The sequence below is a fragment of the Thalassophryne amazonica genome, chromosome 10 (genome assembly GCF_902500255.1).
Source record: "Thalassophryne amazonica chromosome 10, fThaAma1.1, whole genome shotgun sequence".
NCBI classification, from domain to species: Eukaryota; Metazoa; Chordata; class Actinopteri; order Batrachoidiformes; family Batrachoididae; genus Thalassophryne; species Thalassophryne amazonica.
Window position 1 is genome coordinate 116,755,432 of NC_047112.1, and position 17,290 is coordinate 116,772,721.

The 17,290-nt window shown below is 47.4% G+C and overlaps 1 protein-coding gene across 1 annotated transcript in view; it reads right to left on the reverse strand.

The window, feature by feature from the left end:
- Positions 1–17,290, reverse strand: part of szt2 (SZT2 subunit of KICSTOR complex) — a 701,839-nt gene that overhangs the window by 607,775 nt on the left and 76,774 nt on the right. The window contains 3 exon segments of the mRNA XM_034179252.1: positions 10,339–10,549; positions 10,775–10,881; positions 16,693–16,840. Coding sequence (XP_034035143.1) covers positions 10,339–10,549; positions 10,775–10,881; positions 16,693–16,840 — 466 coding nt within the window.

Below are 17,290 nucleotides of genomic sequence, written 5' to 3' on the forward strand. Positions count from 1 at the left end.
CAGCTGATAAACAATTTCTCATATACTCACTCCACTGAAAGCCATCAAAAGCCAACTGGATTTTAACAAATGGTTATCAACACGGAGGTGTTTTTCCTGTGCCGCCGCATCGGCTGCGTCCCGACACGCAGACCCGTCCGCACGTCTTTCATTAAAAAAATATCCTTTAACAGTGTAATATCCGGATAAAATGCTGAAACCGACTTCTTCTGAAACGTCTCTGTTCTCTCACAACGTCCTGGATCAATAGAGCCTGAAATGTGGAGGTTTTCAGCTTGAAACAGGCTGATGACGCTGCCTGAGAGCGCTGAGCGACGTCTCGCACCGTGAAAAGTCCTTAAAGCGACAGAATCACCTCAAAATCTCTCATCAGCTGTTAAAATTTTCACTGAAAACCAGCTTAATTTTTCGAACCGTGTCCACTTCGATGTGTCTCATAGGTTTAGAAAAAATTTTGATCAAACAACGTGCCAGTCTCTCAGCAACTTCTCAGACAAAGGAATTCCGACGAGGGGCTGGACGACTCCTCCCACAAGGAGTGCTCACAGGCGAATGACGTCACTGACAGGCGTGGAAAAACACGCATGCGCACGAAGGTTCAAGCATGTCTGACGTAAAAACATATGAATGAAATCCATATAGTTTTTGAAAAAAATAAAAAGGACCTATACTTTACGGACAGCCCTCGTATACCATACAGCAAAGACAGCCATGTGAGATCTGAACACCGCCCCCACACCACCTCAGTCAAACTTCAAATATAGAGTATATTGCATTTGCAGAGGTGTTGACCACTATGTGGCAAAGAATTGCCTGGTTTTCTTGCAGGATGGACTGCATACTGATAAGGAGAAGGCAACTCGCATGTGAACATGAAAGCAAAGCTCGCCAAAGTAAAAAAACAAAAAAGCTACTAGTTCTATTTCATCCATCCTGACCGCTTAGCACCTGGGTTATTCCATGCGTGCATGTGCAGAAGTCGAGTCTTATATCAACAAAGTCACGTTAGTGGGCGTGACCTGAGTGGTATCAGCTCAAGGTGAACAGCCCCCCCAAAAATTGGTCCATCCTGACCTCACTCTGTCTTCACTGCGCATGAGTCTGAGACTGACTCCTAGTCTGACTCTCTCCACCCAAAGCGATCAAAAGGAATAATGGAATTATTAGTCATCAGATGACAACGTAAAACCTCTTAAATAATTCTAAAGTCAGTTTTAAGCAGAAACGAAGCGATAACTGGTGAATTGCTACTGACGCTCTGATTGGTCCCCCGTCCCCCAAGTAATCTGTTACTACGAGCGAGGGATTGTGGTTGCAGCCCTCGGTGAGTATTCTGTTACTACGAGCGAGGGATTGTGGTTGCAGCCCTCGGTGAGTATTCTGTTACTACGAGCGAGGGATTGTGGTTGCAGCTCTCGGTGAGTATTCTGTTACTACGAGCGAGGGATTGTGGTTGCAGCCCTCGGTGAGTATTGTTACTACGAGCGAGGGATTGTGGTTGCAGCCCTCGGTGAGTATTCTGTTACTACGAGCGAGGGATTGTGGTTGCAGCCCTCGGTGAGTATTCTGTTACTACGAGCGAGGGATTGTGGTTGCAGCCCTCGGTGAGTATTCTGTTACTACGAGCGAGGGATTGTGGTTGCAGCCCTCGGTGAGTATTCTGTTACTACGAGCGAGGGATGTGGTTGCAGCCCTCGGTGAGTATTCTGTTACTACGAGCGAGGGAGCGTGGCTTCAGCCCTCGGTGAGTAATCTGTTACTACGAGCGATTGTGGTTGCAGCCCTCGGTGAGTAATCTGTTACTACGAGAGAGCGAGCGTGGCTTCAGCCCTCTGTGAGTAATCTTTTACTACGAGCGGGGATTGTGGTTTCAGCCCTCGGTGAGTAATCTGTTACTACGAGCAAGCGATTGAGGCTTCAGCCCTCGGTGAGTAATCTTTTACTACGAGCGAGGGATTGTGGTTGCAGCCCTCGGTGAGTATTCTGTTACTACGAGCGAGGGATTGTGGTTGCAGCCCCTCGGTGAGTATTCTGTTACTACGAGCGAGGATTGTGGTTGCAGCCCTCGGTGAGTATTCTGTTACTACGAGCGAGGGATTGTGGTTGCAGCCCTCGGTGAGTCATTCTGTTACTACGAGCGCGGGAGCGTGGCTTCAGCCCTCGGTGAGTAATCTGTTACTACGAGCGATTTGTGGTTGCAGCCCTCGGTGAGTAATCTGTTACTACGAAGAGCGAGCGTGGCTTCAGCCCTCGGTGAGTAATCTTTTACTACGTAGCGAGGGATTTGTGGTTGCAGCCCTCGGTGAGTATTCTGTACTACGAGCGAGGGATTGTGTTGCAGCCCTCGGTGAGTATTCTGTACTACGAGCGAGGGATTGTGGTTGCAGCCCTCGGTAGTATTCTGTTACTACGAGGCGAGGGGATTGTGGGTTGCAGCCCTCGGTGAGTATTCTGTTACTACGAGCGAGTTGTGGTTGCAGCCCTCGGTGAGTAATCTGTTACTACGATAGAGCGAGCGTGGCTTCAGCCCTCGGTGAGTAATCTTTTACTACGAGCGAGGGATTGTGGTTTCATGCCCTTGGTGAGTAAAGTTTACTACGAGCGAGGGATTGTGGTTTCAGCCCTTGTGAGTACAGTGTGTACTACGAGCGAGGGATTGTGGTTTCAGCCCTCGGTGAGTAATCTGTTACTACGAGCAAGCGATTGAGGCTTCAGCCCTCGGTGAGTAATCTTTTACTACGAGCAAGCGATTGTGGCTTCAGCCTCGGTGAGTAAAGTGTATCTACGAGCGAGCGATTGTGGCTTCAGCCCTCGGTGAGTAAAGTGTTACTACGTGCGAGCGATTGTGGCTTCAGCCCTCGGTGAGTAAAGTGTTACTACGTGCGAGGGATTGTGGCTTCAGCCTCTGTGAGTAAAGTGTTACTACGAGCGAGCGAGCGTGGCTTCAGCCATCGGTGAGTAATCTGTTACTACGAGCGAGCGAGCGTGGCTTCAGCCCTCGGTGAGTAATCTTTTACTACGAGCGAGGGATTGTGGCTTCAGCCCTCGGTGAGTAATCTGTTACTACGAGCGAGCGAGCGTGGCTTCAGCCCTCGGTGAGTAATCTGTTACTAAGAGCGAGCGAGCGTGGCGTCAGCCCTCGGTGAGTAATCTGTTACTAAGAGCGAGCGAGCGTGGCTTCAGCCCTCGGTGAGTAATCTGTTACTAGAGCGAGCGAGCGTGGCTTTCAGCCCTCGGTGAGTAATCTGTTACTATGATGCGAGCGAGCGTGGCTTCAGCTCTCGGTGAGTAATCTGTTACTATGAGCGAGCGAGTGTGGCTTCAGCCTCGGTGAGTAATCTGTTACTAAGAGCGAGCGAGTGTGGCTTCAGCCCTCGGTGAGTAATCTGTTACTATGAGCGAGCGAGTGTGGCTTCAGCCCTCGGTGAGTAATCTGTACTATGAGCGAGCGAGTGTGGCTTCAGCCCTCGGTGAGTAATCTGTTACTAAGAGTGAGCGAGTGTGGCTTCAGCCCTCGGTGAGTAATCTGTTAGTACGAGCGATTGTGGTTGCAGCCCTCGGTGAGTAATCTGTTACTACGAGGAGAGCGAGCGTGGCTTCAGCCCTCGGTGAGTAATCTTTTACTACGAGCGAGGATTGTGGTTTCAGCCCTTGGTGAGTAAAGTGTTACTACGAGCGAGGGATTGTGGTTTCAGCCCTCGGTGAGTAATCTGTTACTACGAGCAAGCGATTGAGGCTTCAGCCCTCGGTGAGTAATCTTTTACTACGAGCAAGCGATTGTGGCTTCAGCCCTCGGTGAGTAAAGTGTTACTACGAGCAAGCGATTGTGGCTTCAGCCCTCGGTGAGTAAAGTGTTACTACGTGCGAGCGATTGTGGCTTCAGCCCTCGAGTGAGTAAAGTGTTACTACGTGCGAGGGATTGTGGCTTCAGCCCTCGGTGAGTAAAGTGTTACTACGTGCGAGGGATGTGGCTTCAGCCCTCTGTGAGTAAAGTGTTACTACGAGCGAGCGAGCGTGGCTTCAGCCCTCGGTGAGTAATCTGTTACTACGAGCGAGCGAGCGTGGCTTCAGCCCTCGGTGAGTAATCTTTTACTACGAGCGAGGGATTGTGGTTTCAGCCCTCGGTGAGTAATCTGTTACTACGAGCGAGCGAGCGTGGCTTCAGCCCTCGGTGAGTAATCTGTTACTAAGAGCGAGCGAGCGTGGCTTCAGCCCTCGGTGAGTAATCTGTTACTAAGAGCGAGCGAGCGTGGCTTCAGCCCTCGGTGAGTAATCTGTTACTAGGAGCGAGCGAGCGTGGCTTCAGCCCCTCGGTGAGTAATCTGTTTACTACGAGCGAGCGAGCGTGGCTTCAGCCCTCGGTGAGTAATCTGTTACTATGAGCGAGCGAGCGTGGCTTCAGCCCTCGGTGAGTAATCTGTTACTATGAGCGAGCGAGCGTGGCTTCAGCCCTCGGTGAGTAAGTCTGTTACTAAGAGCGAGCGAGTGTGCTTCAGCCCTCGGTGAGTAATCTGTTACTATGAGCGAGCGAGTGTGGCTTCAGCCCTCCGGTGAGTAATCTGTTACTATGAGCGAGCGATGTGGCTTCAGCCCTCGGTGAGTAATCTGTTACTAAGAGCGAGCGAGTGTGGCTTCAGCCCTCGGTGAGTAATCTGTTACTACGAGGTCTGTGCAAAAAGTAACGGACCTTTTATTTTTCAAAAACTATATGGATTTGAATCACGTGTGATTGCATCAGCCAATCTTGAACCTTCGTGCGCATGCTTGAGTTTTTTTACGCCTGTCAGTTGCGTCATTCGCCTGTGGGCAGGCTTTGAGTGAGCACTGGTCCAGCCTCCTCGTCGGATTTTCATTGTCAGGGAAATGGCTGAGCGACTGCCGCTTTGCTCCATGAAATTTTTTTCATAAACTGTGTGAGACAGCCAGGTGGAAACCATTCGGAAAATTCAGATGTCTTTCGGTGAAGATTCTATCAGCGTCACACAGATTAAGGAGGATTACAACTGGATTAAAGACGGCCCACAGCGACGGAGGGCGCGCCGCGCTTCGAGCGGCCATCGACAGGCTGAAACGACCAGATCATTTCCAAAGTGAAGGCTGTGTTGATCCGGGACGTCGTGTGACTACCAGAGAAATCGCAGAAAATGTGGACATCAGCACTTCTGCGGCACATTCCACTGTTACAGGAGATTTTGTAATGAAAGATGTGCGGAGGAATTCGCGCGTTGAGACGGAGCCGCTCATGGCGCACAACAAAAGCACATCCATGTTGGAAGTCTCACAGGACAAGTTGTGACATGCCCAGCTGTTACACAATTTCTCAGATACTCACTCGACTGAAAAGCCACCAAAAGCTGTCTGAATCTTCTGAATGGTTCCAACACGGAGCTGAAATTCCATCACTGGAACTGCAATTGTACTGCTACCTGAGAGTGGTTCGTATCACTCCTTTCCACAGCAGTTATATTTAAAATGCTGAATTTGCCCACTGTAGAGTGTGTGTTCGCCATTTGCTGTTTGGCAACTGTAGCACCTTGGTGTTAGTCACTGAGTCTGTCTCAATTATCTCTACATTCTCACACACAGAATGGATACTGCATTGGTACACACATGCAGCAGCTGTGTCTGAGCCCAGAGGACGGCCACATTCATGTCCCTCATGTCTTGGACATGGACACTTGCAGCAAGCACTGACAGAAGACGCTTGCTTCAGTTTCGTTTCTATGCCACTGACTGACAGATCGGCTAGACTGGAAAAGCTTGAAGCCAGATATCCTCTGCAACACAGCCATCAACATCACGTAAGAGATCCCATGCTGGGCCCCTTACTGCTACAGCAAAAAGTGTCGCCATGACATGATCCTGCCTGATAAGGTCGACAACCTCACCTCTGAATTTGCTCAGATAAAGTCATTGCTTCTTTCTCTGCGCCCTCCTACAGCCTCTGCTATTCCTCTCACACAGCCACCTTCCTGTGATACAGTGGGGTGGACACCGCCCCCCCACCACACCCACACCCACACACACACACACACACACACACAGTCTGCAATTGCAATGAGGATGTGATGCCCATTGTAGCATCTGAGTCAATATTTAGTGTGGCCCTTTCAGCTCAGAATGGGACCCATGAACCAGGGAAATGTTCCCCCATCCTTCCATCACAGACTCACAAACTTCACACAGTGACACTCCTCAGGGGTCTGAGTCCGGCCTCTCCATTGTTACGCAGGGCATTCAGGTAGCCTCGTCACAGCTTGGTGTGGATGCTCCTCCCATGGAGAGTGCCTCTTCTCATGCCTTTTAGGGACACTCAGAAACCATCAGGGGAGGTGATGGTCTAGTGGTTAAGGTGTTCAGCTTGAGACCAGAGGATCCTTGGTTCAAATCCCAGCCTGACCGGAAAATCACTAAAGGCAAGGTCCTTGGGCAAGTTCCTTAATCCCCTAGTTGCTCCAGTGTGTAGGGAGGACCTTGCATGGCATCGGGGTGAATGTTAGGTATTGAATGTAAAGCACTTTGAGCGTCTGATGCAGATGGAAAAGTCCCATTTACCATCTTTCAGTGCCCCACCCTCCTTACCATATATTGAAGAGCTGCAGCAGTGCCACACTACAGTGGTTCTGGACTACATCAGGTTCTGCACGGACAGCGTCACCAGGGACAGACGTATAAGGATTATCCCAACAGAAAGCCCTGGATGACGAAGGAGGTGCAGAGCCTGTTGAACAGCCAGGAACACAGCCTTTAGGTCTGGGGACGTGGCACTCTACAGCACCGCCAGAGCTAATCTGAAAAGAGGTATCTGCAAGGCCAAGGCAGCATACAGAAGGAAGATGGAGGACTATATCAGGAGCAAAGATACCAGACAGGTGTGGCGGGGTGTCCAGTACATCACCAGCTACAAACCTAGCAACTCCATGGCCGCCAAGGGTGAATCTTCTCTGGCAGAGGAGCTTAACATCTTCTTTGCCCGCTTTGAGGTGACACCTACATCAGTTCCATCTCAGCCGCCTGCTCACAGCAGTCACACACTCATGGTAGAAGAGTGTGAGGTGAGGCGGGTGATGAGAAAGGTGAACCCGAGGAAAGCTGCAGGACCTGATGGAGTGGCGGGTCGGGTGCTGAAGATTGTGCCGACCAACTGGCTGGAATCTTTACCAGGATTTTCAATCAGTCCCTGTCACAGGCCACTGTCCCCTCCTGTTTAAAGTCCTCTATCATTGTCCCATTACCAGAGAAACCTTGCATTACCACCCTGAATGACTACCGCCCAGTGGCACTAACATCAGTTATTATGAAGTGCTTTGAGAAACTGGTGCGGAGTCGTATCATCTCCTGCCTGCCAGCTGATTTGGACCCTTTTCAATTTGCTTATAAAGCAAAGAGATCTACGGAGGATGCTGTTTCTACAGCACTTCATGCCGCGCTGACCCACTTGGAACAACGAGGGAGCTAAGCAAGAATGCTCTTTGTGGATTTCAGCTCGGCGTTTAACACCATCCTTCCACAACGTCTGGTGTCCAAGATGACAGACCTTGGACTCCCTCCACTCACCTGCAGCTGGATATTGGACTTTTGACAGACCGCTCCCAGAGGGTCAGGCTGGGTTCCAACATCTCCACTGCTCTTAGTCTTAGCACCGGCTCACCACAGGGCTTTGTGCTTTGCCCACTCCTCTACACTCTTTACACCTATGACTGTGTCCCTACCCACCCTAGTAATAAGATAATAAAGTTCGCAGATGACACGACAGTAGTCAGACTCATCTCAGACGACATAGGTGAGCTAGCCTCCAGGGACGAGGTGGAGCGGCTGGCAGAGTGGTGTTCAGTCAACAACCTGCTCCTTAACACTACAAAAACAAAGGAGCTTGTTGTTGACTTTAGAAGGAACAAGTCTGACATCCAACCACTTTTATTGGGGGGATCTGTGTGGAGCGGGTGCCGGTGTTCAGGTTTCTCGGCATTGAGCTGGAGAATAGCCTGACATGGCGCGCCAACACCAAGGAGCTGCTGAAGAAGGCGCAGCAGAGACTACTTTCTGAGAATCTTCAGGAGGAACAGTCTTCCTCAGAATCTGCTTCTCGCATTCTATCACTGCTACATAGAGTGTGCTCACATATGGACTGTGTGTTTGGTACGGCAGCTGCACATCCTCAGAGAAGAAGGTGCTACATAGGGTCATTAGGGCAGCAGAGAAGATCATAGGCTGCCCCCTCCCCACACTGGAAGACATTTACACGACCAGACGCTGCAAGAAGGCAATAGATATTTCAAAGGACGTCTCACACCCTGGACATTGTCAGTTTCAGCTCATGCCATCAGGCAGGAGATACAGAATATTACAAACCAGAACAAACCGTCTAAAAAATAGTTTTTATCCAAAGGCAATCATGGCACTTAACTCTTCAAGGTGAAATAGTATGTTCAGTATGCAGTACATCTGGTGGCAGTCTTTTTCACCAGTGCAACCTATGACCGTACCATTCCTGTCCATAAACAGTGCAATTTGTTTTTTATATATATATATATATATATATATATATTTTTTTTTTTTAGATGTTTTATTCCTGTTCATAGTCAGTGCAATATGTTTTTTTTTTTACTGTTTTTAAACTATTTATTACTCTTAACTCACGAGCCGAAGCACTTTCAATTTCGTTGTGACTTTGTAAAAAGTAACAATGACAATAAAGACTATCTTAAATCCTTTAACCACTTACCACATGACTGCAGGGCACTGTGTCCAGACCACATGCCATCAGTGGACAGCATGGCTCGTAGCCTGGTTGTAGTACCTGCTGATGCTGTCCGACCGGAGGCCCGTTGCCCACTACCTCAATGTCGGGTCACTGATGACCTCCTTACAAAGAGCTATGATGCAGCAGCTTGAATTGGTCATCTGGGGAACTACCTGTCTCACCCAGACCTTGCACTCTCATGATCTCTCCAGGATGCTGGGACTGACACTGACATACAGAGCCTGAGTGATGCTTTGCTCTGGGCATCACCGACATGCCATGAGCGCTTGACAGGTTGATGTCCATCGTGAACGCAGCCTGGTGCCAAATATGCAGGGGACTGCTACGTACCCTGCCTGTTATCTCAGGCCAGGTTTTCAGCCCTGCGGCCTATCAACACCTGGAGCATGCTGTTCAGCCTACCAGCAATTTGCTGAATTACAGTGAACTCCCAGGCGCCAACCCAAGCCCACAAGTGCCTTCCACCCTGTTCACGGACATGCTCCCTGGGCTCGGGGTCTGCCACGTCAGCCCGACCAGAAGTCTACCTTTCAGCCACCTACCAGGTAGGCCCGCACAAAAATGATTGGCGGGACGGACAGAGCCGTCATGCTCGCCCCTCAAAACATCATGGTGCTGCGCATTCGGTTTTGACACCCACGACGAGGTCACAGCCACCTCTCCCTGACACAGCTCGGCCGGTGGCGGGGAGTTGACCTCAGACCAGTGGGTGATTTCCACACTGGTTAGGGGCTGCAATATTCAGTTCAATGGTTGTCCCTCCAAGTTCAATGGTGGTAAAGTCACAGTTGTTCCAGACCCAGAGAGATCTCTTGCTCTCAGCTAGGAAATTTGACAGCTCCTGAATAAAGGAGCCATAGAGTGGGTCAGATCACCTAAGGGGGTTCTATTCAACTTATTTTGTAGTTCCAAAAAAGGATGGCGGCTTTCGTCCTATTCTGGACCTCAGAAATTTAAACCAGTATGTCAAAGTGCTGCGTTTTCACATGTTCCGCACAGCGGAGGTCCTCCCTTTTGAACTCTCCCTCGCTCCCCGTATGTTCACCAGGTGTGTGGCAGCAGCACTCACTCCTTTGCAAGCTTGTGGGATAAAGACTCTTCTGTATCTAGATGACTGGATTGTTTGCGCACCATGGAATAATCCAGGTGCTAAGCACTGCCCTCTGGCAGTCAGGAGGAATGAAATAGAACAAGAGTTATGTAAGTAACTACAGTAAAATTAATTCGGAATGGCCGGCAGAGTTGGTTGTCACTCGGTGTCTAGGTGATGGATTCCAAAGGACTGACTGCCGGGTGAAGTGCGCTCATATACTGTTGGCTGACGTCACCCAGATCACGCCCACTAACGTGACTGTTTGTATAAGATTCGACCGCTGGAGTCATCCAGGTGCTAAGCACTGCCCCCTGGTGGTCATTTGGAATTCATCTAACCGTATCTACAAACGTAACTCTCGTTTTACAGCTTCATGCTGGAGTGGAACAGAGAAGGGAATTCGTAAACAGAAGACATGACATTTACTTTGTGGACCGTGAACAGATTCTAATTTTGGACTGAAGCCACAGTGCAGCTTTACCGCAGAAGTATTCTGAGTTCATGGACTCGGGGCTCTTGAGGAAAGAGTAGGTCAGGAAGGCTCTGTGATAAGCATTCATCTCCTGGCTGTTTAAGTCTGGTTCTGGACAGCTGGGCAGGTATGAGCCAAAAGTGGCTAAGGAGATGAACTTCATCAGCTCAACATTTGGGATGTAGCCAAAGCTGCAGTCATAGGAGTAGGTACCACCCACCTGGAAGATTTCAAACATCAAACAAGGCACACAGTGACTGCAGCACATTATGATTCATAGGACAAACTGAGTGGAGCAAAAATGGAAACCAGAAGATATTTTCTTCAAATGCATCGCTGACTGCTTATCCTATTTCAGCATCTGGAACACAGTTTATCTATATCGACAGGACACTCCAAAAACCTGCAGCAACAAACAGCCTGAGTGATAATCACGCAGATGTACCTGCAGAAAGGAGCAGGCGATGGTTCCACTCCTGAGCTGATTAAGCAGGGTTTCACACACTGCCCCATCAGGAACACTGGTCACACCGTCTGTGATGATAATGATACCTGGAACACAAAGATGGACAACTGGCCGCGTTACTGCATTACTAACAAGTGCTCAACACCTGCAGGAGAAACGCAGAGAACATACAAGTGATTTTTCCCACCAAGCAACTGCGAATATTTGTGAATAAACACTGAATCTTGTGAAAGTAAACTTTTGAGCACAGAAAACAGACACAGGGATATCTGCTGTGCACGTGATGATGTGATGAAGGCATAAGAATGACAGCAGACACTCCTCCACTGACTAATGGGCCTTTCACACTGAATACTTCAGGCCAATCCGTCAACGTTTCCCAATCCGTCGGATTTGTTTCCAACGTGTCTGATGCATCCGACACGTGATGTCAGACGCGTCGCTTTGGAAGCGGCAAGGGGGCGGAGACTGCTATGTCACACTCTGGCTGTTTCCACAACCTGAAAAAAGTTCAGCGATCGCCATCTTGAATTTGCGTCGCCTGAACCACAAAAAAGTTTTAAAAAACAGCAGTAGAACGATATTCTCCATCACCTTGCTGGGAGAAGCTTTTTTCAGCTACTTTTTGGAGTGACATCGACCGAGGGAGGACTGACAACTTGGTGGGATATCGATCGAACCGCGACAGCAGGCCGACCCGCACGGAGAAGCCGACCTTCAGGCATCATCACTGGGCAGAGCGATCCAGGCCGCCGGGGTGATGGAGCAAACCCACTCAATCTGAAATCTCCCACTTTTTGGATATATGGAAGTCCCAGTTTGACCAACGGAGTTTAGTTCTGCAGCTTTACTGAGGTGAGAATAAAATAAAAGTAAAACGTGACATTTACTGAACTGCTGTGAAGCTTTAATGATCAGCTAACATTAACTTAGCTTTTTAGCACAGTTGATCTGAGTGAACGCTTTAATTTGTAAATGGTTCAGTCTTTTTTATTTTTACTAAATAAAGCTACAGCTTTTTTCAGACACCACAAAAGCTCAACTTTAAATAACTTATTTTTTCGGGTGTTTTCTTTCCATCGTTTTTTTTTCCCGCTTTTTTTTTCCTTTTTTATATATAAACTGTTTAGTGTTTCTTTATTTTTAAAGAAATATTTTTATTTGTCCCAATCAGGAACATTTGCTGTGCAGACAACCAAACTTCCATTGATGAGCTGGACACCATGAAGTCCAGTCGAAAGAAAACATCTCTGCTTTTCAGCAACACCACCAGAGTTAAAAACTGCAGAAGAGACCGTCATCTGGTCCTGAGAATCCAGCAGAATATCACCTGCTTCTAAATAAAAGGCTCTTTAAACAGCAACTATTTTATTATTTTTTAAAAAAGCTGTTTCATTTTATATTTTAACAATAAATGAACAGATCATTAAAAATGTCCACGAAATCAAAGTCCAAAGATTATGCCATATTTTGGCGAAATTACAAGTTGAAATGACCATTAAAATAATTCATCATGAGGTTTATGTCACAGAAATCCTACCTTACAATCACACTGCAGTCATTATTACATTATTTCCTGTTGCATTTATAATAAACATTTGTATTTATTTACAGTGTCTGTTTTTCTGGCTGAAATGAGATATAAATAATCTACCAGACTTAAAAAAAAAAAAATGTACAAATTTCCATGTTATTTTGTCTAAAAATAAATGCCTGAGGTTCCTTATGTTAAACAAGAAATTATCTAAATCTGAAATAACAGGTGGTTTGATTTCCAGATGAAAGGTTTCTAAAGAACCATTTATTGATTTATTTAGCTATTTTAATTACAAGTGTTCTAAACTTTTTTTAACAGTTATCAGAAATTCTGAGGTAACAACAACAACTAAAAACATTTCCAAGGATTTTTCTTCAGAAAACTGCTCTATAAATGAGCAGTCCTGTGACACGTTAATGTTTTGTACAGATCAATGATCTCTGCACTGATCCATTTTGTACAGATCAGTGGTTTCTGCCACTAGTCTTCTGTGTTTTGGCCCGACGCATCGTTCCTATTGGACAACGTGAAGCTACGTCACAGCTCAGAGCGTCGAAAGTTGGATTGAACTTTAACTGCGCCAGCCTGCCGACAAGCGGCAATGCGCGCTCCCGTCAGAAGTGTCGGTTTAGCTCGGCTTTTGATGTGACGCTTCTGACGCATCTAAAAAGCAACGTGTCTCATTGAAAATAATGCTTTTAGACCGATTTTTAACGCAATTGACGCGTCTGACATGTTCAGTGTGAAAGGCCCTTGACACTGCAGGCCTGGTGGCCATTGCAAAGCAGATGGGTCCGGTGCGTAACACCCACCATCAACCTGTTAGCAGCTTAAACTCCAACGCTGTTACTGACACTGACAAAAAAAAAGTTATCTGAGCAGCTCCAGCAACATTTCAACAAGAGATCAAAACGTAGGCTTAATCATTTTATAAATGAAGTCACAACTTGAAAGAGTGCAACTGCTGAATCTGTCCACCCCCACCACCACGAATATGTGTAACCTCAGACCTCAGAGACTGACCTTTAGCAAACTTGACATCACCTGACCAATTCCATAACCCACCTCCAGAGGTGTGTCAAGTTTGACGCAAATCATCAATTTTGACCTTTGACCCCAATGATTAGCCTTTGGCAAATGTGATGTTGCCTGGGCAATTCCAACCATATCCTCCGCTGGCAAGTGCTGCTTTGGTACAAGTGCTTGCTACATTCTGACAACATTTCAAGGTATCTGATAGCTGATTTCAGAATGCAGATACCAACTCATGAAACTGGCAGTGTCTAGGTTTGATAATCAAGGGCCATAATTTGGGTAAAATGTGTCAATCTTGTACCATATTACAACCAGCGTTTTACCAGCCCCTAACAAGGAACTGTACCAAGTTTACCTAAATTACTCCTAAAATGTGAGAGGAGTTGATTTCATATTGCTTATACTAGGGGTGTTGGAAAAAATCGATTCACGTCCGAATCATGATTCTTATTTATTACGATTCTGAATCGATCCAAAATGTCCAAGAATCGATTTTTTAAAAGCATTTTTAAACATAATCTTGCTTACTCGCTGTGTGTACTGTTTGTCAGGCAACGGCTTCCGTACTACAGCGTCCCCGCGAGGGGGGATTGGGGGGTGGTCTGGCGTGCTTCAAACACTCGTGCGCCGCAGAGTTTAGTGGCTGTAGCTTAGCATGGCGGACGAAGAGCTAATTCAGCCAGCACCATCTTTGCTGAAGGCAAATGTTTGGGTGCATTTTGGATTTTATTATTTGCTGCGTAAGAAGGAGCTTGACATGACTTATGCAGTGTGCAGAATCTGCAAAATGAAAGTCAAGTACTTCGGAAACACTTCAAATCCGCAAGCCCACATGCTACTCTATCACCCGGAGCTAAAAGAGGGGAGCAGCGGTCTCTGCCGACTACTGACCAGCGCTTCGCTAAACTGCCAGCCAACTCTGAACGAGCAAAGCAGATAAGTAAATTTACATCTAGAATCACTTGATTAACCTTGTAAAGCTGCATTTTCTTAAATATAAACATTTTTAAGTAATGTAACTACGAGGTCTGTCCAAAAAGTAACCGACCTTTTTATTTTTTTCAAAAACTATATGGATTTGAATCACGTGTGATTGCATCAGCCAAGCTTGAACGTTCGTGCGCATGCGTGAGTTTTTTCACGCCTGTCGGTTGCGTCATTCGCCTGTGAGCAGGCTTTGTGTGAGCAGTGGTCCACCCCCCTCGTCGGATTTTTATTGCGAATAAATGTCTGAACGATTTGGAGCTTTGCTGCATCAATTTTTTCCAGAAACTGTGAGAATCCTCCATTTGGAAAATTCAGATGGCTTTCAGGGACGATTTTATGGGGATTACACAGATTAAGGAGTGCTCCAGCCGGTTTAAAGACCGCCCACAGCTGCTGAGAGCGCGGCGCACTCCGAGCGGCGATCAACAGGCTCAAACCCCGCTGAAACAACCAGATCATTTCCAACGTGAAGGCTTTGTTGATCCGGGACGTCGTCTGACTTCCACAAAAAGGCAGAAGGCGTGGACATCAGCACTTTTTCGGCACATTCCACTGTTACAGGAGTTTTTTTCATGGAAAGAAAAACGGAGGATTGCGCCACCGTGCCGCTCGTGGCGCGGGACAAAACCACCTCCGTGTTGGTCTCACAGGACGGCTTTCAGGTGGCTTTCAGACGGCTTTCGATGGCTTTTCAGTCGTGTGACTATCCGAGAAATTGAGCATGAGCTGGACATGCCCCAACATGTCCTGTGAGGCTTCATCACGGCGTTGCTTTGCACCATGCAGCTCCACCGTGACGCGTGGAATTCCTCCGCTCCTCTTTCCATGACAAAAACTCCTGTAACAGTGGAATGTGCCGTTCATTTCGAAACTGGACGCTGTCTTGATCCGGTATGTCATCTGACTAGCACAGGAATTGCAGAAGACGTGGACATCAGCACTTTTTCGGCACATTGAGACAGACGTGCGGAGGAATTCCGCGCGACAGGACGGAGCCGCATGGCGCAAAGCAACGCTGTGATGAAGCCTCACAGGACATGTTGGGGCATGTCCAGCTCATGCTCAATTTCTCGGATAGTCACACGACTAAAAAGCCACCTGTGAGACCAACACGGAGGTAGTTTTGTCCCGCGCCATGAGCGGCACGGTGGTGCAATCCTCCACTTCTTTGTAGTAGAATGTGCCGAAAAAGTGCTGATGTCCACGCCTTCTGCTTTTTGTGAAAGTCAAACGACGTCCCGGATCAACAAAGCCTTCATGTTGGAAATGATCTGGTTGTTTCAGCGGGGTGTCAGCCTGTCGATCGGCGCTCGGAGTGCGCCACGCTCTCAGCAGCTGTGGGCGGTCTTTAAACCAGCTGGAGCACTCCTTAATCTGTGTAATCCCCATAAAATCGTCCCTGAAAGCCATCTGAATTTTCCGAATGGTGTCCACCTGGAGGTCTCTCACAGTTTCTTGAAAAAATTGATGCAGCAAAGATCCAAATCATTCAGACATTTATTCGCAATAAAAATCCGACGAGGTGGGTGGACCACTGCTCACACAAAGCCTGCTCACAGGCGAATGACGCAACCGACAGGCATGAAAAAACTCACGCATGCGCACGAAGGTTCAAGCTTGGCTGATGCAATAACACGTGATTCAAACCCATATGGTTTTTGCAAAAAATAAAAAGGTCCGATACTTTTTGGACAGACCTCGTATTTCTCAGAGCTCTTTAAATCGAAAATCGATTCTGAATTGAATCGTCACCCCAAGAATCGGAATCGAACTGAATTGGTGTACAATTCACATCCCTAGCTTATACCCTTTTTGGACAGATGGGCAGGACGGGAGCACAGACAGACAGAGACGAAAATCACCAGAGCATAATCCCTGTTCAGGCCTTCGGCCAGCGGGTGATAAAAACCACCTCAGCTCACTCAGACCAAATGACTTTATATCAAAGGAGCAGTTACTAAGAGAGACAATAATAGGGAGCATCAATTGCATTGTGAGGGAACATCACCTATGACATTTTCACCATGTGGCATGTTTCTCTGTGCATGATCCAGTGCACAGGTGCCTGAGAGCTGAGGACCCCAGGAGCTGGAGAAGGCCAAGAGGGTACCCACATTTCACCTGACTGTGGCAAACAGATTATTTATAAACAGGCTATTTGAGAACTGTGGAAAGTGACCAGTTGTTTGCCTGTGTGGCTGCCATCCAGGACCCACGTTCCGTGGTTCCGTGGTGTTGTGGATGCGGCGAAGTGCAGTATCAGCGCATCTTCCCAGAATTGACATGATAAACAGAAAAATCCTAAATGTAGAATCAAATTTACACAAGACAAACCAACCTGAACTGGAGTTTGGTGGCAGTAACTGAAGAGCCAAGATACCCTGTCGTACCATGCTGACCAATCCAACATCAGCTGACACCATGGAAATAACACCAGCTGTCCTGTGGGGCTGGTCATCCATGCTGGTGCTGCTGTGCTCCACAGACTGTAGGAAGAGCATAAATTAAAATCACTTCGAGAGATCTCACAGACACTGACACTGCAAAGTGAGGTTGACAGGCATTGTCTGTTTGCACCAACTGTCACAGTACGCACCCACTGTCACTTCATCAGATACAAATACCTGTAAAGCAAATATCCACCCAGTCAAAAACAAAAACTCAACGTCCTTAATCATGCAGACACTGTCAACAGGACCTGAATACGTTCAAAGAAAGCATTTGAATCAGACATAAAGTTGATTTCAAAGCCTTTGAATATGGCACAGTTGTTGGTGCCAGATGAGCTGGTTGAGTATTTCACAAATTGGCGATTTACTGAGGCTTTAACACAGAACCATCTCACAGATTCACAAAGAAAGGCCTGAAAAAGAAGAAAAATAGTGAGCTATGGTTGCCTGAATAAAAATGCCTTGTTGATGGCACAGGCCAAAGAA